Source organism: Oncorhynchus gorbuscha, unplaced genomic scaffold, assembly GCF_021184085.1.
Source record: "Oncorhynchus gorbuscha isolate QuinsamMale2020 ecotype Even-year unplaced genomic scaffold, OgorEven_v1.0 Un_scaffold_1102, whole genome shotgun sequence".
NCBI lineage: Eukaryota > Metazoa > Chordata > Actinopteri > Salmoniformes > Salmonidae > Oncorhynchus > Oncorhynchus gorbuscha.
In genome coordinates this window covers 97050-120000 of record NW_025745984.1, presented here as the reverse complement: position 1 = coordinate 120000, position 22951 = coordinate 97050, and the positions used below count along the sequence as shown (strand labels likewise).

General features: G+C 43.3%; 1 protein-coding gene across 1 annotated transcript in view; it reads right to left on the bottom strand.

The window, feature by feature from the left end:
- The window catches only part of LOC124021412 (guanine nucleotide-binding protein G(I)/G(S)/G(O) subunit gamma-13-like), an 18728-nt gene extending 2932 nt beyond the window's left edge, over positions 1 to 15796 (bottom strand). The window contains exons 1-2 of the mRNA XM_046336602.1: positions 15182 to 15796; positions 5157 to 5290 (exon numbers count right to left, since the gene is read on the bottom strand). Of these exons, the coding sequence (XP_046192558.1) occupies positions 5157 to 5254 (98 nt within the window). The 5' untranslated portion in view covers positions 5255 to 5290; positions 15182 to 15796. The remainder of the gene's footprint in view (positions 1 to 5156; positions 5291 to 15181) is intronic.
- Between the last annotated feature and the right edge of the window lie 7155 nt (positions 15797 to 22951).

Below are 22951 nucleotides of genomic sequence, written 5' to 3'. Positions count from 1 at the left end.
ATTGACACGATTGTCAATGTAAATCACTGTATAATCACAAACTCACTTCGTTGACAACTGCTTCCGAAGCACGAGGAAGACGGATGCCGTGATTTCTGCAGAGGCCGTATGACCTTAAATCTGGGCGCTGTGTGGTGGATCGTCTGCATTGGCCATGCTGTCGTCCAGATGTACTATGGAACTTCTCTGTGTCTCTCTCTCTCTCTCTCTCTCTCTCTCTCTCTCTCTCTCTCTGTCTCTCTCTGTCTCTGTCTCTCTCTCTCTCTCTCTCTCTCTCTCTGTCTCTCTCTGTCTCTCTCTCCCTCTCTCTCTCTCTCTCTCTCTCTCTCTCTCTCTCTCTCTCTCTCTCTCTCTCTCTCTCTCTCTCTCTCTCTCTCTCTCTCTCTCTCTCTCTCTCTCTCTCTCTCTCTCTCTCTCTCTCTCTCTCTCTCTGTTTCTCTCTCTCTCTGTTTCTCTCTCTCGCTCTCTCTTGCTCTCTCTATCACTGATAATTATCTCCTTTACTTCTATAGAGACATTCTATCACTGAGAGTTCTACAGTTATATCACTGAGAGTTCTAGAGTTCTATCAGCTAGACACGCACCTGGTTACACATAGAAGTATATATGCCTATAAGCTACCTGTCCTGCATTCAAATGTAGGTATATAAATGTGTCCATTTGGGAGATCTCTTTCTGATTGGCTTAAAGGGGACCGAGAGACTGAAATACAGCTTCTATCTCAAGGCCATCAAACTGTTAAATAGCCACCACTAACATTGAGTGGCTGCTGCCAACATACTGACTCAACTCTAAAATAACTTGTCTGTAATAATGTCTGTAATAAATGTATCACTAGCCACGTTATATATTGTTTACATACCCTACATTACTCATCTCATATGTATATACTGTACTCTATACCATCTACTGCATCTTGCCTATGCTGTTCTGTACCATCACTCATTCATATATCTTTATGTACATATTCTTTATCCCTTTACACTTGTGTGTATAAGGTAGTAGTTTTGGAATTGTTGGATTACTTGTAGATATGTATCCGCTACGGAGCCGCAGTCAAACGACCACCCCTCATCACTGTCAAACGCTCCCTAAAACACTTCTGTGAGCAGGCCTTTCTAATCGACCTGGCCCGGGTATCCTGGAAGGACATTGACCTCATCCCGTCAGTTGAGGATGCCTGGTCATTCTTTAAAAGTAACTTCCTCACCATTTTAGATAAGCATGCTCCGTTCAAAAAATGCAGACCCAAGAACAGATACAGCCCTTGGTTCACTCCAGACCTGACTGCCCTCGACCAGCACAAAAACATCATGCAGGTGAAAGAGGACCCAAAAGCGACTTGGCGAAAACAGAGTCTTTAATCCAGTAAAGTAATTACAAACAAAAAAACACAACTTTCACTCGAAATGACGAGGACAAACTGGAGACTCGATCTTGAACAGCAGGTGAACAGCAGGTAGCCTCGGGAAGGCACTTGAACCAGACAGACTCAGACACCTGCTCACCACGCAGCATCTGAGGAAAACACGACACGACAGGGCGATACACAAACACAGCACGGTGAATTCTAGACAAGGAACCGACAGGACAGGAACGGAACACAAAGGAAGAAATAGGGACTCTAATCAGGGGAAAGGATCGGGAACAGGTGTGGGAAGACTAAATGATTGATTAGGGGAATAGGAACAGCTGGGAGCAGGAACGGAACGATAGAGAGAAGAGAGAGCGAGAGAGTGAGAGAGGGAGGGGGAGAGAGAGGGATAGAAAGAGGGAAAGAACCTAATAAGACCAGCAGAGGGAAACGAATAGAATGGGAAGCACAGGGACAAGACAAGATAATAAATGACAAAACATGACAAAAACATCCTGTGGCGGACTGCAATAGCATCGAATAGTCCCCGCGATATGCAACTGTTCAGGGAAGTCAGGAACCAATACACGCAGTCAGTCAGGAAAGCTAAGGCCAGCTTCTTCAGGCAGAAGTTTGCATCCTGTAGCTCCAACTCCAAAAAGTTCTGGGACACTGTGAAGTCCATGGAGAACAAGAGCACCTCCTCCCAGCTGCCCACTGCACTGAGGCTAGGTAACACGGTCACCACCGATAAATCCATGATTATCGAAAACTTCAACAAGCATTTCTCAACGGCTGGCCATGCCTTCCACCTGGCCACTCCTACCTCGGCCAACAGCTCCACCCCCCCCCCGCAGCTCCTCGCCCAAGCCTCTCCAGGTTCTCCTTTACCCAAATCCAGATAGCAGATGTTCTGAAAGAGCTGCAAAACCTGGACCCGTATAAATCACCTGGGCTTGACAATCTGGACCCTCTATTTCTGAAACTATCCGCCGCCATTGTCGCAACCCCATTACCAGCCTGTTCAACCTCTCTTTCATATCATCTGAGATCCCCAAGGATTGGAAAGCTGCCGCAGTCATCCCCCTCTTCAAAGGGGGAGACGCCCTGGACCCAAACTGTTACAGACCTATATCCATTCTGCCCTGCCTATCTAAGGTCTTCGAAAGCCAGGTCAACAAACAGGTCACTGACCATCTCGAATCCCACCGTACCTTCTCCGCTGTGCAATCTGGTTTCCGAGCCGGTCACGGGTGCACCTCAGCCACACTCAAGGTACTAAACGACATCATAACCGCCATCGATAAAAGACAGTACTGTGCAGCCGTCTTCATCGACCTTGCCAAGGCTTTCGACTCTGTCAATCACCATATTCTTATCGGCAGACTCAACAGCCTCGGTTTTTTGGATGACTGCCTTGCCTGGTTCACCAATTACTTTGCAGACAGAGTTCAGTGTGTCAAATCGGAGGGCATGCTGTCCGGTCCTCTGGCAGTCTCTATGGGGGTGCCACATGGTTCAATTCTCGGGCCGACTCTTTTCTCTGTATATATCAATGATGTTGCTCTTGCTGCGGGCGATTCCCTGATCCACCTCTACGCAGACGACAAGTAAAATTAGATTTGTTTTTAAATCTCCACCACTAATAAACTGTGGAGCTTCTCAAAGTAAATGTTTTCTTCACCTAAAAACAGCAAGTATTTGTAATTCCGTTGAGAATTACAAATAGTTCCTCAAAGTATTTGAAAAATCCTTCCAGCTCTCTCCCTTTCGATAACCACTCAGAGTGAAAGAGAAACATTTCATGCTCTGATCTGAGAATTGAACCCTGTGGTACTCCCATAGAGACTGCCAGAGATCCTCTCTCCTTTTTTGATAATGTTAGGTTCTTATTATCCAACAATAACTACTCAGAGTGAAAGAGAAACATTTCATGCTCTGATCCAGTGGAAATATCATAAAATAGCCCGACCTGATTACTTCTGATCAGTGGTTGACTTGGACTGGAATGGGATCCGGAACTCATTTTGGGTTCCGGAACTGTTTCATATTCAGGTGTAGGAGCTCCAGAATACTTTAGAGATAATATTCTATAAGAGGAAGAGGAGCTCAAGCAGTAGAACATTGAGATAATATTCTATAAGAGGAAGAGGAGCTCCAGCAGTAGAACATTGAGATAATATTCTATAAGAGGAAGAGGAGCTCAAGCAGTAGAACATTAGGATAATATTCTATAAGAGGAAGAGGAGCTCAAGCAGTAGAACATTGAGATAATATTCTATAAGAGGAAGAGGAGCTCGAGCAGTAGATCATTTGAGGTGAAGGTACTCAGCTCCTGGCCAAGTCAAGCACTGCTTCTTATCCATTACTCAACTAGCCGACAGATGTGTCTGGAAACTCTGAAGACCCAGAATATTTTATACAGTGTTATAAATTTACTTGGCCCCGACTCAAGTTAATAGTTGATACAATATGTCAAGTTCGTTGCAGACAGGCCATATGTGTAACGGCTTTCTTGTGGAGAAGGAGAGTCGGACCAAAATGCAGCGTGTAGATTGCGATCCATGTTTAATAAACAAATGTAAAACACGAATCAATTATAAACACTACAAAACAAAACAAAGAACGTAACGAAACCGGAAACAGCCTATACTAGTGTAAACTAACACAGAGACAGGAACAAGGACACTAAGGACAATCACCCACAAAACACTCAAAGAATATGGCTGCCTAAATATGGTTCCCAATCAGAGACAACGATAAACACCTGCCTCTGATTGAGAAACACTTCAGACAGCCATAGACTCTCCTAGAACACCCCACTAAGCTACAATCCCAATACCAACACACCACATACAAAACAAACCATGCCACACCCTGGCCTGAGCAAATAAATGAAGATAAACACAAAATACCTCGACCAGGGCGTGACAATATGAAGCCAATGTGATTTATAGAATATTTAATTTTTTATCAGGATATTTTCTACCTGCAGGTTGCAATGTATTTATTTGTTGGCTTTATGTAGACTATTTTCTTTACCATAGTTGGCAATAGAAGTTACTTTTTAGGTTAGTATCATTTTTATTTAGATTTGGATATAATTTTGATTTAACACATTACAATATATTTTGACATATGAAGACGTTATTATAAATTAAATTAAACTTTTCCACAGAAATGTGTGAAAACCATAACTGGCATGCCGATGGGGTAGAGACGGTAAGGTCATTCAACATGAGAAAGGTTGCCGACTCCTAACCTATTACCGGCAACTTCAGGAGAGTAATGGCAGAATCTGCTAACGGCAGCAGGAATAGGAGGAGAATAATCGGGTCAGGTTCAGGTTGTTTCTCTTTCTTCTGGTTTATCTAGATCTCTGGCTCCCTCTTGAGTCATTTGTGTCTTATTTCAGTGAACATGAAGTTTAAAGTATCAGAGAAGCTCAATGCATATCGTTTATTTTTTTTAAACACATAGGGGGTGTCTATAAATGGAAAAATACACGTTTTAAAAATGTCGACCAATCGACTGGACAAAAGAACAGAAGACTTTCGGTCGACCATTTAAAAAAAAAAATCGTAGTAGTGTAGTAGTATTAGTGTAGTAGTGTAGTTGTAGTAGTAGTGTAGTAGTAGTGTAGTAGTAGTGTGGTAGTGTAGTGTAGTAGTAGTGTAGTAGTAGTAGTGTAGTAGTAGTGTAGTAGTAGTGTTGTAGTGTAGTAGTAGTGTAGTAGTGTAGTAGTAGTGTAGTAGTAGTGTAGTAGTAGTGTGGTAGTGTAGTGTAGTAGTAGTTGACTTACTCAGTGACTGTCTTGGAGGACTTCTCTCTCTTGAAAGCCAGTTGGTATTTCAGACTCTCCACTTCCTTCTTCATCTGGGGCAGATCCATCTCATCCATGACTGCTGATTGGCTGGGGGAGGTTACCCTGGCAACCTGGGGGTAGTAAGTAAGTAAGTCAAGTTAGTATTCTGAACCAGAACGGCTCATAGAAGTTATTGATCAACAGACGCCGAATACAACAGGTGTAGTAGACCTCACAGTGAAATGCTGAATACAACAGGTGTAGTAGACCTTACAGTGAAATGCTGAATACAACAGGTATAGTAGACCTTACAGTGAAATGCTGAATACAACAGGTGTAGTAGACCTCACAGTGAAATGCTGAATACAACAGGTGTAGTAGACCTCACAGTGAAATGCTGAATACAACAGGTGTAGTAGACCTCACAGTGAAATGCTGAATACAACAGGTGTAGTAGACCTCACAGTGAAATACTGAATACAACAGGTGTAGTAGACCTTACAGTGAAATGCTGAATACAACAGGTGTAGTAGACCTTACAGTGAAATACTGAATACAACAGGTGTAGTAGACCTTACAGTGAAATACTGAATACAACAGGTGTAGTAGACCTCACAGTGAAATGCTGAATACAACAGGTGTAGTAGACCTTACAGTGAAATGCTGAATACAACAGGTGTAGTAGACCTCACAGTGAAATACTGAATACAACAGGTGTAGTAGACCTCACAGTGAAATGCTGAATACAACAGACCTCACAGTGAAATGCTGAATACAACAGGTGTAGTAGACCTTACAGTGAAATGCTGAATACAGCAGGTGTAGTAGACCTTACAGTGAAATGCTGAATACAACAGGTGTAGTAGACCTCACAGTGAAATGCTGAATACAACAGGTGTAGTAGACCTTACAGTGAAATGCTGAATACAACAGGTGTAGTAGACCTCACAGTGAAATGCTGAATACAACAGGTGTAGTAGACCTCACAGTGAAATGCTGAATACAACAGGTGTAGTAGACCTTACAGTGAAATGCTGAATACAACAGGTGTAGTAGACCTTACAGTGAAATGCTGAATACAACAGGTGTAGTAGACCTTACAGTGAAATGCTGAATACAACAGGTGTAGTAGACCTCACAGTGAAATGCTGAATACAACAGGTGTAGTAGACCTTACAGTGAAATGCTGAATACAACAGGTGTAGTAGACCTCACGGTGAAATGCTGAATACAACAGGTGTAGTAGACCTCACAGTGAAATACTTTCTTACGAGCCCCTAACCAACAATGCAATTTTGCATTTCTGCAAGATTTTTGAGCATGTCAAATTTCATATGGTTAATGCCCAGTGAACCATATTGCAAATGCACGTGCATTTTCAATATGATTCTGTAATGAGTCAATGTGGAGGCTATATACAGGGGGTACTGGTACAGAGTCAATGTGGAGGCTATATACAGGGGGTACCAATACAGAGTCAATGTGGAGGCTATATACAGGGGGTACTGGTACAGAGTCGATGTGGAGGCTATATACAGGGGGTACCAGTACAGAGTCAATGTGGAGACTATATACAGGGGGTACCGGTACAGAGTCAATGTGGAGACTATATACAGGGGGTACCGGTACAGAGTCAATGTGGAGGCTATATACAGGGTGTACCGGTACAGAGTCAATGTGGAGGCTATATACAGGGGGTACCGGTACAGAGTCAATGTGGAGGCTATATACAGGGGGTACCGGTACAGAGTCAATGTGGAGGCTATATACAGGGGGTACCGGGACAGAGTCAATGTGCAGGGGCACCGGTTCGTCGAGGTCATTGAGGTAATATGTACATGTAGGTAGAGTTAAAGTGACTATGCATAGATAATAACAGAGAGTAGCCGCGGTGTAAAAGAGGGGGAGGAGGGAGGACAGGCAATGTGAATAGTCTGGGCAGCAATTTGATTAGATGTTCAGGAGTCTTATGGCTTGGGGGGTAGGAGCTGTTTAGAAGCCTCTTGAACCTGGACTTGGCTCTCCGGTACCGCTTGCCGTGCAAAACAGAGAACAGAAATAGAGAACAGTCTATGACTAGGGTGGCTGGAGTCCTTGACCATTTCTAGGGCCTTCCTCTGACTACACTACTACTACTACTACTACTACTACTACTACTACTACTACCACTAGTAGTACTACTACTACCACTAGTAGTACTACTGGTTTATTGTTAATTAACATTGTCTGTCTCCTCTACTCTCCTCCCTCTCTCACTCCAGTAGACAGGATGGCTGGGCTGAGGACTGATGCTGCTGAGGAGAGTAAGGGTGTTTGCCAGAGATATAGTCTCTGGTTTCACCGTGGGATTCTCCTGAGATGCTGGGAGGATATTTTTCTCTATCTTTCCTCTCTCTCTTCATCTCTCTACTAATGATTCTCTCTATCTCTCCCTCTCCTAACCTAATGGTGCGCTCTCTCTCCCTCTCTTCAACTCTCTCTTCTCTCTCCTCATTCATCTCCCTCTGCTTCTCTCTCTATCTCTCCCTCTCCTAACCTAATGGCGCTCTCTCTCCCCCTCTTCAACTCTCTCTCTCCTCATTTATCTCCATCTGTTCCTCTCTCCATCTCTCCCTCTACATCTCACTTTCCTTATTGATCTAAATCCCCCGCTCCACGTCTCTCTCTCTCTCTACCCCCCTCTATTTACCCCTTCCCACTCTCTCTCTCTCTCTCTCTCTCTCTCTCTCTCTCTCTCTCTCTCTCTCTCTCTCTCTCTCTCTCTCAACCCCCTCTCTCTACCCCCTCTCTCTACCCCCCTCTCTCTCTCTCTCTCTCTCTCTCTCTCTCTCTCTCTCTCTCTCTCTCTCTCTCTCTCTCTCTCTCTCTCTCTCTCTCTCTCTCTCTCTCTCTCTCTCTCTCTCTCTCTCTCTCTCTCTCTCTCTCTCTCTCTCTCTCTCTCTCTCTCTCTCTCTCTCTATATATATATATATATATATATATATATATATATATATATTCTGGTACACTCAGCGATGAGTGTGTTCTGCTCTCTGATTCCTAAAAAAAGCTCATTCATTACTCAACACATTACTGACTGTACCCAACACCGCTGCGGCTGCCATCTCTCTCTCTCTCTCTCTCTCTCTCTCTCTCTCTCTCTCTCTCTCTCTCTTTCTCTTTCTCTGGCAGCAGTCCGTTGGAGGGGTGTAGGAGGAGGAAGAGGATGAGGGGGCTGGGAGAGGAGGAAGAGTAGACTCGGGGTGTTATGTTGGAGGCTGACTTCCATATGTGGACCATTCTAGCCTACCTGGGTTTCCTAACAGTATCTGGGTTTTCCTCTGTAGCCCTGAACACTCTGCTGTTCGTCATACAGGCACGGGAAGTTCTCTGCTCTAACGTTCTATACACTCATGTTGCTAGGCTACAGTCGCTAACACAACAGCAGAGCCCTGGTGTATGTATATTTGGTGTAGGAGAACTATGGGGGTTGTCATGTGGTATAATAATAACACTGTCAGCAAAGGCCCCAGTAAGATGTAGGATGGTTTGGGGGATGTAGGATGGTTTGGGGGATGTAGGATGGTTTGGGGGATGTAGGATGGTTTGAGGATGTTGGATGGTTTGAGGATGTTGGATGGTTTGAGGGATGTAGGATGGTTTGGCAGATGTAGGATGGTTTGGGGGATGTAGGATGGTTTGGGGGATGTAGGATGGATTGGGGGATGTAGGATGGTTTAAGGGATGTAGGATGGTTTAAGGGATGTAGGATGGTTTGGCAGATGTAGGATGGTTTGGGGGATGTAGGATGGTTTGGGGGATGTAGAATGGTTTGGGGGATGTAGGATGGTTTGGGGGATGTAGGATGGTTTGGCAGATGTAGGATGGTTTGGGGGATGTAGGATGGTTTGGAGGATGTTTGGATGGTTTTGGTGGATGTTTGGATGGTTTGGGGGATGTAGGATGGTTTGGGGATGTAGGATGGTTTGGTGGATGTAGGATGGTTTGGGGGTGTAGGATGGTTTGGGGGATGTAGGATGGTTTGGGGGATGTAGGATGGTTTGGGGATGTAGGATGGATTGGGGGATGTTGGATGGTTTGGGGGATGTAGGATGGTTTGGGGGATGTAGGATGGTTTGGAGGATGTAGGATGGTTTGGGGGATGTAGGATGGTTTGGGGGATGTAGGATGGTTTGGAGGATGTAGGATGGTTTGGGGGATGTAGGATGGTTTGGAGGATGTAGGATGGTTGGAGCATGTTGGATGGTTTGAGGGGTGTAGGATGGTTTGGAGGATGTAGGATGGTTTGGTGGATGTTGGATGGTTTGAGGGATGTAGGATGGTTTGGCAGATGTAGGATGGTTTGGGGGATGTAGGATGGTTTGGGGGATGTAGGATGGTTTGGCAGATGTAGGATGGTTTGGGGGATGTAGGATGGTTTGGAGGATTTAGGATGGTTTGGTGGATGTAGGATGGTTTGGGGGATGTAGGATTGTTTGGGGATGTATGATTGTTTGGGGATGTAGGATGGTTTGGGGGTGTAGGATGGTTTGGGGGATGTAGGATGGTTTGGGGGATGTAGGATGGTTTGGGGGATGTTGGATGGTTTGGAGGATGTAGGATGGTTTGGCAGATGTAGGATGGTTTGGGGATGTAGGATGGTTTGGGGATGTAGGATGGTTTGGGGATGTTGGATGGTTTGGGGATGTAGGATGGTTTGGGGGATGTAGGATGGTTTGGAGGATGTAGGATGGTTTGGGGATGTAGGATGGTTTGGGGGATGTAGGATGGTTTGGGGGATGTAGGATGGTTTGTAGGATGTAGGATGGTTTGGGGGATGTAGGATGGTTTGGAGGATGTAGGATGGTTGAAGGATGTTGGATGGTTTGGGGGATGTAGGATGTTTTGGAGGATGTAGGGTGGTTTGGGGGATGTAGGATGGTTTGGCAGATGTAGGATGGTTTGGGGATGTAGGATGGTTTGGGGGATGATGTTTTGGGGGAGGATGGTTTGGGGGATGTAGGATGGTTTGAAGGATGTAGGATGGTTTGGGGATGTAGGATGGTTTGGGGGATGTTGGATGGTTTGGGGGATGTAGGATGGTTTGGGGGATGTAGGATGGTTTGGAGGATGTAGGATGGTTTGGATGATGTAGGATGGTTTGGCAGATGTAGGATGGTTTGGCAGATGTAGGATGGTTTGGCAGATGTAGGATGGTTTGAGGTTGTTGGATGGTTTGGGGGTGTAGGATGGTTTGGGGATGTTGGATGGTTTGGAGGATGTAGGATGTTTGGGGATGTAAGATGATTTGGGGATGTGGAATGATTTGGGGATGTGGGATGATTTGGGGGATGGTTTGGTGATGTAGGATGGTTTGGAGGATGTGGGATGACTGACTCAAAATCATTGGCCACTTTAATAAATGGATAACGAGTCACTTTAATAATGCCACTTTAATAATGTTTACATATTTTACATTACTCGTCTCATATGTATATACTGTATTCTATACCATCTATTTTATCTTGCCTATGCCGCTCGGTCATGGCTCATCCATATATTTATATGTATATATTCTTATTCCATTCCTTTACTTAGATTTGTGTTTATAAGGTAGTTGTTGGGGAATTGTTAGATTACTTGTTAGATATTACTGCACTGTCGGATCTAGAAGCACAAGCATTTCGCTACACTCGCATTAACATCTGCTAAACATGTGTACGTGACCAATAACATTTTGATTGGATTTTGATTTGAGGAGTGTACCCACCTCAGTCATCGGCTTCCTCAATAAATGCATCGATGACGTCGTCCCCACAGTGACAGTACGTACATATCCCAACCAGAAGCCATGGATTACAGGAAACATCCCCACCGAGCTAAGGGCTAGAGCTGCAGCTGTCAAGGAGCAGGACACTAATCCGGATGCTTATAAGAAATCCCGCTATGCCCTCAGACAAACCATCAAGCAGGCAAAGCATCAATACAGGACTAAGATTGAATCCTACTACATCGGCTTCGACACTCGTAGGATGTGGCAAGGCTTGAAAACTATTACAGACTACAAAGGGAAACCCAGCCGTGAGCTGCCCAGTGACGAGGGCCTACCAGACGAGCAAAATGCCTTTTATGCTCACTTCGAGGCAAGCAACACTGAAGCATGCATGAGAGCACCAGCTGTTCCGGACGATTGTGTGATCACGCTCTCCATAGCCAATCTGAGTAAGACCTTTAAACAGGTCAACATTCACAAGGCCGCGGGGCCAGAAGGATTACATTTGCATACCGCCCCAACAGATCCACAGATGATGCAATCTCTATTGCACTCCACACTGCCCTTTCACACCTGGACAAAAGCAACACCTATGTGAGAATGCTGTTCATTGACTACAGCTCAGCGCTCAACACAATAGTACCCACAAAGCTCATCACTAAGCTAAGGACTCTGGGACTAAACACCTCCCTCTGCAACTGAATCCTGGACTTCCTGACGGGCCGCCCCCAGGTGTTAACGGTAGGCAACAACACATCTGCCACGCTGATCCCCAACACGGAGGCCCCTCAGGGGTGTGTACTTAGTCCCCTCCTGTACTCTCTGTTCACCCACGACTGCATGGCTAGGCACGACTCCAACACCATCATTAAGTTTGCTGAGGACACAACAGTGTTAGGGCCTGATCACCGACAACGATGGGTCAAGAGTTTCAAGTTCCTTTTTGTCCACATCACCAACAAACTATCATGGTCCAAACATATCAAGACAGTCAGTAAAGTCACCATTTTTGATTTGTTAGGGCAAAAACAAAGCCATCAATTAGGCCAATAAGTGATGTATGTAAATGTGTTGTCATGGTTTAATTGTATTATATCTGTCACGAGTGGCGCTCGGCGGTCGTCGTCACCGGCCTATTAGCTGCCACTGATTGTCTTTCCTCTCCCTCCTTGTATGTTTATTGGTAGCACCTGTTTATATATGATTAGTTTGTCTTTATTAGACAGCCGGCCCGCCTGGTTGTTGTGCGGGATTATTTCAGTGTAACCTTCGGCTCTGTTGTAGAGGTACGTGTTAGTGTCGTGATTTTTCCGTTGTACATTTTCATTCCCTGTGTTTGGGGCCGGTTAGTATTGTGAGCACCCTGTGGTGCTTTGGTGCTATTAAAGACGCACAGCATTGCACTCACTGTCTCCTGCGTTTGACTACGACACCCGAAGCATTACAATAATAACATCCCGCCCTAGGGGACGTACTTGGTGAGCAAAAGCCACAGGCCTTTAAAAAAAAAGGTAAGAAACAACCATATCTTTGTCACTAACAAATACAGCCACGGGTGGTAAACAATTTACTCAAAAAGAAAAGGCACCTTGGGAAATATGCAAATTACACTCTTTATACAGTGTTAAAACGTCCCAAAATGATTTTCTGTGAAACTACAGGTGTTAATGAAATTACACTGGGAAAGTCTAACACTAGTTAAAGAGAGTCCGGTTGACTATGAATCAAGTGTTTTTGTTTTACACTGTCGGTGTTGATATTGAGCTATATATATAGAGCTTTCCAAACACCACAGTCGAGTTCCTTTGAACACTTTTGCCAGAGTTAAATGAGGAGCACTGCAACACTTTGAAAAATGTTGTTATTTTAACACCACATCAAGTAGGACTTTATTTTTCACTGACCAATAGTGTACATGCCAGTGTTTTTCACTGACCAATAGTGTACATGTTACACTGGCCACATGGTACATGCCAGAGTTAATTAGACACAATTGATTTTTTGTTGCTGCCGAACGACCCGAACTGACTGTCCTGTGTCCATAGTCATGTGTTCTGTTGCTGTGTGTCTGTCCTCACCGAACGAAACTGACTGTCCTGTGTCCATAGTCATGTGTTCTGTTGCTGTGTGTCTGTCCTCACCGAACGACCCGAACTGACTGTCCTGTGTCCATAGTCATGTGTTCTGTTGCTGTGTGTCTGTCCTCACCGAACGACCCAAACTGACTGTCCTGTGTCAATAGTCATGTGTTCTGTTGCTGTGTGTCTGTCCTCACCGAACGACCCGAACTGACTGTCCTGTGTCCATAGTCATGTGTTCTGTTGCTGTGTGTCTGTCCTCACCGAACGACCCGAACTGACTGTCCTGTGTCCATAGTCATGTGTTCTGTTGCTGTGTGTCTGTCCTCACCGAACGACCCGAACTGACTGTCCTGTGTCCATAGTCATGTGTTCTGTTGCTGTGTGTCTGTCCTCACCGAACGACCCGAACTGACTGTCCTGTGTCCATAGTCATGTGTTCTGTTGCTGTGTGTCTGTCCTCACCGAACGACCCGAACTGACTGTCCTGTGTCCATAGTCAAGACATCTCTAATGTGAAGGTAATGTCCTATTCTGTCTGATAACTGAGACTAACTATTGGTCTGTCTGGACACAGCAGCAGCCGGGGAGGTTTTAGAGGGTTTAGAAAGGGAGAACACACACACACACACACACACACACACACACACACACACACACACACACACACACACACACACACACACACACACACACACACACACACACACACACACACACACACACACACACACACACACACACACACACACACACACACACACACACACACAAACAGAGGACTAATCATCACAATGTAGCCTGTGAAAATGTTGCATTAATCAATTAAGGATCAATAACGGTCTGAAAGTGGAGGGGGGAGGGCAGCCAGGTCACCCGTGATACAGGTCAGTGTTCGACGTCCGTCTGACTTGGAAACCGGCCACTAGGGGCAGCGGTGAGCTGTAGTTTTTCTTTTTTGTTCTGCTAAAGTGTTGTGGACGAGCTTATTCATCTGCGTCTGAGTCCAAACGTTGAGGAACGTCGGGATGTGACGTGGAAACCGGCCACTAGGGGCAGCGGTGAGCTGTAGTTTTTCTTTTTTGTTCTGCTAGAGTGTTGTGGACGAGCTTATTCATCTGCCTCTGAGTCCAAACGTTGCAGGTTCAAATCCAACAATAGAAAGTTTAGATTTTTTAAACGTTTTTTAAGCCCATCCCATCCCAAACCTTAACCATTCAGGGTTAATTCCCTGTGTGGATCACTTGGTAGAGCATGGTGCTTGCAATGCCAAGGTTGTGGGTTCAATTTCTACAGGGGACCAGTAAGAAAACACATATATTCACTACTGTAAATTACTCTGGGTAAATGTAAAAAAAAAAAATCTGACTTTGAAATTCGACTTTTGCAATCATTTCTAAATTTGACATCAGAGAAACACGGATGAATGTTGAATTCTGACGTGAAGACTGTGAGAGCGAGTTGGAATCTGTCCCACGGCCTGATAACTGAAGAGAAACACGGAGGAATGTTGAATTCTGACGTGAAGACTGTGAGAGCGAGTTGGAATCTGTCCCGCGGCCTGATAACTGAAGAGAAACACGGATGAATGTTGAATTCTGACGTGAAGACTGTGAGAGCGAGTTGGAATCTGTCCCGCGGGCTGATAACTGAAGAGAAACACCGAGAGGAGGAAGAGAAGGAGGAGGCCAGGTGAGGAGGAGGAGGAGGAGGAGGCCAGGTGAGGAGGAGGTGGCCAGGTGAGGAGGAGAAGGAGGAGGCCAGGTGAGGAGGAGAAGGAGGAGGCGGCCAGGTGAGGAGGAGAAGGAGGAGGCCAGGTGAGGAGGAGGAGGCCAGGTGAGTAGGCCAGGTGAAGAGGAGGAGGAGGAGGCCAGGTGAGGAGGAGGAGGAGGCCAGAGGAGGAGGCCGGAGGAGGAGGAGAAATCCTTGTTTTATGTAACGTCCTCTGTTTCATCCCTCTCTGCTGAGTATGGAGGCGGAAGGAGTGAGAAACTGAAATGGTAATTTCCAACCCAAAGCTCCCCTCCTTCATCGATCGTGTGGATGTTCTTCTGTGAGGTCTGACACTAAACAACATTCTGTCAGCACATACCATGTCAACACAAAACCCCATCTGATGTACAAAGCTGTGAAATTAACTAATTAAATCGTTTTATGTATCTTTTACTATCCATTTGAATCACACCGCTTACCTCACTGATTTTTGCCGGTGGTAGCTGTTGCTCAGACCGGCTCCGTTTTAGGCTACCGGCGTCGGTATTTCGGTAAGGTGAGATGCGTCCCTCTGTTTCCTAAAATACCGGGAAGTGCCCGGGACTTTTCCGCGTCAAGTGGTTTCTGTTGTGTTCTCACACTGCGCACTACCAGTTCTCTTGCTCCGTCCAAATGGACAATTGGCCAATGTGACGGTTTAAATCCGCAGTCTGAAGTATATTCTACAGGCGATGACGGGATTTTGAGTACTAGATAGTCCTCTTCCCTTCTCCGGGATTTAATGGTCGGTCAGTCCGTCACTATAGAGCCGTGGGGCCGGTTTCCAGTTGGGTTGTCGGTCGGTGCTCTCTCTCTCTCTGCAGAGGCCGGGAGATGCTGAGGAAGTTACTGTACCGGGGAATGGCGGGGATAAGTCGCAAGCTGGCTGTTCACTCCCTGCTGCTGCTGAGCGGAGCTTCAATGTGTGTGTACGCGCGTGCGTGCGTGCTTAAAAGTGTGTTTCCCCGAGGATGGTTAGTTAGATGAGGCGAGTGAACCAGTCAGGAGAGGAGAGAGCTTGCTCTGTAAACTCTCTATTTTTGCCTTGTTGACTGTGGAGGGAGAGGAGGGGAGAGGAGGAAGGGGGACGAGAAAGGAGGGGGGAGATAAAGGGGAGGGGAGAGGGAGGGGGCGAGAAAGGAGGGGAGATAAAGAGGAGGAGAGAGGGAGGGGGAGAGGGACTGAGGGGGGATGCGCACATACCCAATCCCTCTTCCCCATCTCTCCAACCTGGTCTCAGAGAATTACGTATTATTCTGTATGTAAATCTTAGACACCCTATTTAATATGATATGTTCTGGTACTGTATGTAAATCCTAGACACTCCATTTAATATGATATGTCTCTGATATGTTATCATTTACAAAATGTACAATTGTTGGGAATCAGCAAAAACGTATGATATGTTACGAATTTCCAATTTGTAGTTAAATAAAGGTTAAATAAAAATACATAATTGAAAACGTTAGCTAGGTGTCTAGGTGGCTAACGCTAACGTTATCCAGTTCTAGGAGTTAAGGGTTAGTTAACATGCTAACGTTAGCTAGGTGTCTAGGTGGCTAACGCTAACGTTATCCAGTTCTAGGAGTTAAGGGTTAGTTAACATGCTAACGTTAGCTAGGTGTCTAGGTGGCTAACGCTAACGTTATCCAGTTCTAGGAGTTAAGGGTTAGTTAACATGCTAACGTTAGCTAGGTGTCTAGGTGGCTACCGCTAACGTTATCCAGTTCTAGGAGTTAAGGGTTAGTTAACATGCTAACGTTAGCTAGGTGTCTAGGTGGCTAACGCTAACGTTATCCAGTTCTAGGAGTTAAGGGTTAGTTAACATGCTAACGTTAGCTAGGTGACTAGGTGGCTAACGCTAACGTTATCCAGTTCTAGGAGTTAAGGGTTAGTTAACATGCTAACGTTAGCTAGGTGACTAGGTGGCTAACGCTAACGTTATCCAGTTCTAGGAGTGAAGGGTTAGTTAACATGCTAACGTTAGCTAGGTGACTAGGTGGCTAACGCTAACGTTATCCAGTTCTAGGAGTTAAGGGTTAAGGTTAGGAGGTAGGTTAAAGGAATAGGTTTGGAGGAAGGGTTAGTTAACATGCTAACGTTAGCTAGTTCTAGGAGCTAATAAGGGTTAGTGTTAAGGTTAGGAGGTAGGTAGGTAGGTAGGTAGGTAGGTAGGTAGGTAGGTTAAAGGGTTAGAGGAATGGTTAGTTAACATGCTAACGTTAGCTAGTTCTAGGAGTTAAGGGTTAGGGTTAAGGTAAGGAGGTAGATTAAAGGGTTAGGGTTAGAGGAAGAGCTAGCTAACATGCTAACGTTAGCTAATTCTGTGAGTTATGGGTTAGGAGGAAGGGTTAGCAAACATGCTAAGTAGTTGAAAAGTGGCTAAAAAGTAGTAAGTAGGTGCAAAGTTGCTAATTAGCTATGATGCTAAAGTTGTCCGTGATGAGATTCGAACACCCATCCATCCATCCATCCACCCAGACATAGCTACCTACCCACCCACCAATCCACCCAGACATAGCTACCTACCCACCCACCAATCCACCCAGACATAGCTACCTACCTACCCACCAATCCACCCAGACATAGCTACCTACCTACCCACCAATCCACCCAGACATAGCTACCTACCTACCCACCAATCCACCCAGACATAGCTACCTACCTACCCACCAATCCACCCAGACATAGCTACCTACCTACCTACCCACCAATCCACCCAGACATAGCTACCTACCTACCCACCAATCCACCCAGACATAGCTACCTACCTACCCACCAATCCACCCAGACATAGCTACCTACCCACCCACCAATCCACCCAGACATAGCTACCTACCTACCCACCAATCCACCCAGACATAGCTACCTACCTACCCACCAATCCACCCAGACATAGCTACCTACCTACCCACCAATCCACCCAGACATAGCTACCTACCTACCCACCAATCCATCCAGACATAGCTACCTACCTACCCACCAATCCACCCAGACATAGCTACCTACCTACCCACCAATCCACCCAGACATAGCTACCTACCTACCCACCAATCCACCCAGACATAGCTACCTACCTACCCACCAATCCACCCAGACATAGCTACCTACCTACCCACCAATCCACCCAGACATAGCTACCTACCTACCCACCAATCCACCCAGACATAGCTACCTACCCACCCACCAATCCACCCAGACATAGCTACCTACCTACCTACCCACCAATCCACCCAGACATAGCTACCTACCTACCCACCAATCCACCCAGACATAGCTACCTACCTACCCACCAATCCACCCAGACATAGCTACCTACCTACCCACCAATCCACCCAGACATAGCTACCTACCTACCCACCAATCCACCCAGACATAGCTACCTACCTACCTACCTACCTACCCACCAATCCACCCAGACATAGCTACCTACCTACCCACCAATCCACCCAGACATAGCTACCTACCCACCCACCAATCCACCCAGACATAGCTACCTACCTACCCACCAATCCACCCAGACATAGCTACCTACCTACCCACCAATCCACCCAGACATAGCTACCTACCTACCCACCAATCCACCCAGACATAGCTACCTACCTACCCACCAATCCACCCAGACATAGCTACCTACCTACCCACCAATCCACCCAGACATAGCTACCTACCCACCCACCAATCCACCCAGACATAGCTACCCACTCACCCACCAATCCACCCAGACATAGCTACCTACCCACCCACCCACCAATCCACACACACAACACCCTCATTAATGGTTGACTGAAGTAACCTGCTATCTTATTAAGTGACCATTCAAAACATAACATATAAGAATTTGAGTGACCCGGGATGTACATTTACAATGCTTCGTCGAGTCTATGAGACCAGTCTGATCTCCCTGCAAACCGTATGTGTGTGTGTGTGTGTGTGTGTGTGTGTGTGTGTGTGTGTGTGTGTGTGTGTGTGTGTGTGTGTGTGTGTGTGTGTGTGTGTGTGTGTGTGTGTGTGTGTGTGTGTGTGTGTGTGTGTGTATGTGGACCCCATTCTTGCCCCCATCGCTACACTGTAGATTTATGCCCTAATATGGATGGTACCACTAGTCTGCTGCTCGCTGTGCTCCTCTCCAACCGGGCACATCGTTTTAGGTCCAAGGAAAAGAGACCGGATTTATGTTCCTTCTCTAACATCCGATGCTGCTGGGTTAATTAATGAATCTATCCTCATCTGAACACCTGTCTAGTAGATATAATGAATCTATCCTCATCATAACACCAGTCTACTAGATATAATGAATCTATCCTCATCATAACACCAGTCTACTAGATATAATGAATCTATCCTCATCATAACACCAGTCTACTAGATATAATGAATCTATCCTCATCATAACACCAGTCTACTAGATATAATGAATCTATCCTCATCATAACACCAGTCTATTAGATATAATGAATCTATCCTCATCATAACACCAGTCTACTAGATATAATGAATCTATCCTCATCATAACACCAGTCTACTAGATATAATGAATCTATCCTCATCATAACACCAGTCTACTAGATATAATGAATCTATCCTCATCATAACACCAGTCTACTAGATATAATGAATCTATCGTCATCATAACACCAGTCTACTAGATATAATGAATCTATCCTCATTATAACACCAGTCTACTAGATATAATGATATAATGAATCTATCCTCATCATAACACCAGTCTACTAGATATAATGAATCTATCCTCATCATAACACCAGTCTACTAGATATAATGATATAATGAATCTATCCTCATCATAACACCAGTCTACTAGATATAATGAATCTATCCTCATCATAACACCAGTCTACCAGATATAATGAATCTATCCTCATCATAACACCAGTCTACTAGATATAATGAATCTATCCTCATCATAACACCAGTCTACTAGATATAATGAATCTATCCTCATCATAACACCAGTCTACTAGATATAATGAATCTATCCTCATCATAACACCAGTCTACTAGATATAATGAATCTATCCTCATCATAACACCAGTCTACTAGATATAATGAATCTATCCTCATCATAACACCAGTCTATTAGATATAATGATATAATGAATCTATCCTCATCATAACACCAGTCTACTAGATATAATGAATCTATCCTCATCATAACACCAGTCTACTAGATATAATGAATCTATCCTCATCATAACACCAGTCTACTAGATATAATGAATCTATCCTCATCATAACACCAGTCTAGTAGATATAATGAATCTATCCTCATCATAACACCAGTCTATTAGATATAATGAATCTATCCTCATCATAACACCAGTCTACTAGATATAATGAATCTATCCTCATCATAACACCAGTCTACTAGATATAATGATATAATGAATCTATCCTCATCATAACACCAGTCTACTAGATATAATGAATCTATCCTCATCATAACACCAGTCTACTAGATATAATGAATCTATCCTCATCATAACACCAGTCTACTAGATATAATGAATCTATCCTCATCATAACACCAGTCTACTAGATATAATGAATCTATCCTCATCATAACACCAGTCTATTAGATATAATGAATCTATCCTCATCATAACACCAGTCTACTAGATATAATGAATCTATCCTCATCATAACACCAGTCTACTAGATATAATGAATCTATCCTCATCATAACACCAGTCTATTAGATATAATGAATCTATCCTCATCATAACACCAGTCTACTAGATATAATGAATCTATCCTCATCATAACACCAGTCTACTAGATATAATGATATAATGAATCTATCCTCATCATAACACCAGTCTACTAGATATAATGAATCTATCCTCATCATAACACCAGTCTACTAGATATAATGAATCTATCCTCATCATAACACCAGTCTACTAGATATAATGATATAATGAATCTATCCTCATCATAACACCAGTCTACTAGATATAATGAATCTATCCTCATCATAACACCAGTCTACTAGATATAATGAATCTATCCTCATCATAACACCAGTCTATTAGATATAATGAATCTATCCTCATCATAACACCAGTCTACTAGATATAATGATATAATGAATCTATCCTCATCATAACACCAGTCTACTAGATATAATGAATCTATCCTCACCATAACACCAGTCTATTAGATATAATGAATCTATCCTCATCATAACACCAGTCTACTAGATATAATGAATCTATCCTCATCATAACACCAGTCTACTAGATATAATGAATCTATCCTCATCATAACACCAGTCTACTAGATATAATGAATCTATCCTCATCATAACACCAGTCTACTAGATATAATGAATCTATCCTCATCATAACACCAGTCTACTAGATATAATGAATCTATCCTCATCATAACACCAGTCTACTAGATATAATGAATCTATCCTCATCATAACACCAGTCTACTAGATATAATGAATCTATCCTCATCATAACACCAGTCTACTAGATATAATGATATAATGAATCTATCCTCATCATAACACCAGTCTACTAGATATAATGAATCTATCCTCATCATAACACCAGTCTACTAGATATAATGATATAATGAATCTATCCTCATCATAACACCAGTCTACTAGATATAATGATATAATGAATCTATCCTCATCATAACACCAGTCTACTAGATATAATGAATCTATCCTCATCATAACACCAGTCTACTAGATATAATGAATCTATCCTCATCATAACACCAGTCTACTAGATATAATGATATAATGAATCTATCCTCATCATAACACCAGTCTACTAGATATAATGAATCTATCCTCATCATAACACCAGTCTACTAGATATAATGAATCTATCCTCATCATAACACCAGTCTATTAGATATAATGATATAATGAATCTATCCTCATCATAACACCAGTCTACTAGATATAATGAATCTATCCTCATCATAACACCAGTCTATTAGATATAATGATATAATGAATCTATCCTCATCATAACACCAGTCTATTAGATATAATGAATCTATCCTCATCATAACACCAGTCTACTAGATATAATGATATAATGAATCTATCCTCATCATAACACCAGTCTATTAGATATAATGATATAATGAATCTATCCTCATCATAACACCAGTCTACTAGATATAATGAATCTATCCTCATCATAACACCAGTCTACTAGATATAATGAATCTATCCTCATCATAACACCAGTCTACTAGATATAATGATATAATGAATCTATCCTCATCATAACACCAGTCTACTAGATATAATGAATCTATCCTCATCATAACACCAGTCTACTAGATATAATGATATAATGAATCTATCCTCATCATAACACCAGTCTACTAGATATAATGAATCTATCCTCATCATAACACCAGTCTACTAGATATAATGAATCTATCCTCATCATAACACCAGTCTACTAGATATAATGACATAATGAATCTATCCTCATCATAACACCAGTCTACTAGATATAATGAATCTATCCTCATCATAACACCAGTCTACTAGATATAATGATATAATGAATCTATCCTCATCATAACACCAGTCTACTAGATATAATGAATCTATCCTCATCATAACACCAGTCTACTAGATATAATGAATCTATCCTCATCATAACACCAGTCTACTAGATATAATGAATCTATCCTCATCATAACACCAGTCTATTAGATATAATGAATCTATCCTCATCATAACACCAGTCTACTAGATATAATGAATCTATCCTCATCATAACACCAGTCTACTAGATATAATGAATCTATCCTCATCATAACACCAGTCTACTAGATATAATGATATAATGAATCTATCCTCATCATAACACCAGTCTACTAGATATAATGAATCTATCCTCATCATAACACCAGTCTACTAGATATAATGAATCTATCCTCATCATAACACCAGTCTACTAGATATAATGATATAATGAATCTATCCTCATCATAACACCAGTCTATTAGATATAATGAATCTATCCTCATCATAACACCAGTCTACTAGATATAATGATATAATGAATCTATCCTCATCATAACACCAGTCTACTAGATATAATGAATCTATCCTCATCATAACACCAGTCTACTAGATATAATGAATCTATCCTCATCATAACACCAGTCTACTAGATATAATGATATAATGAATCTATCC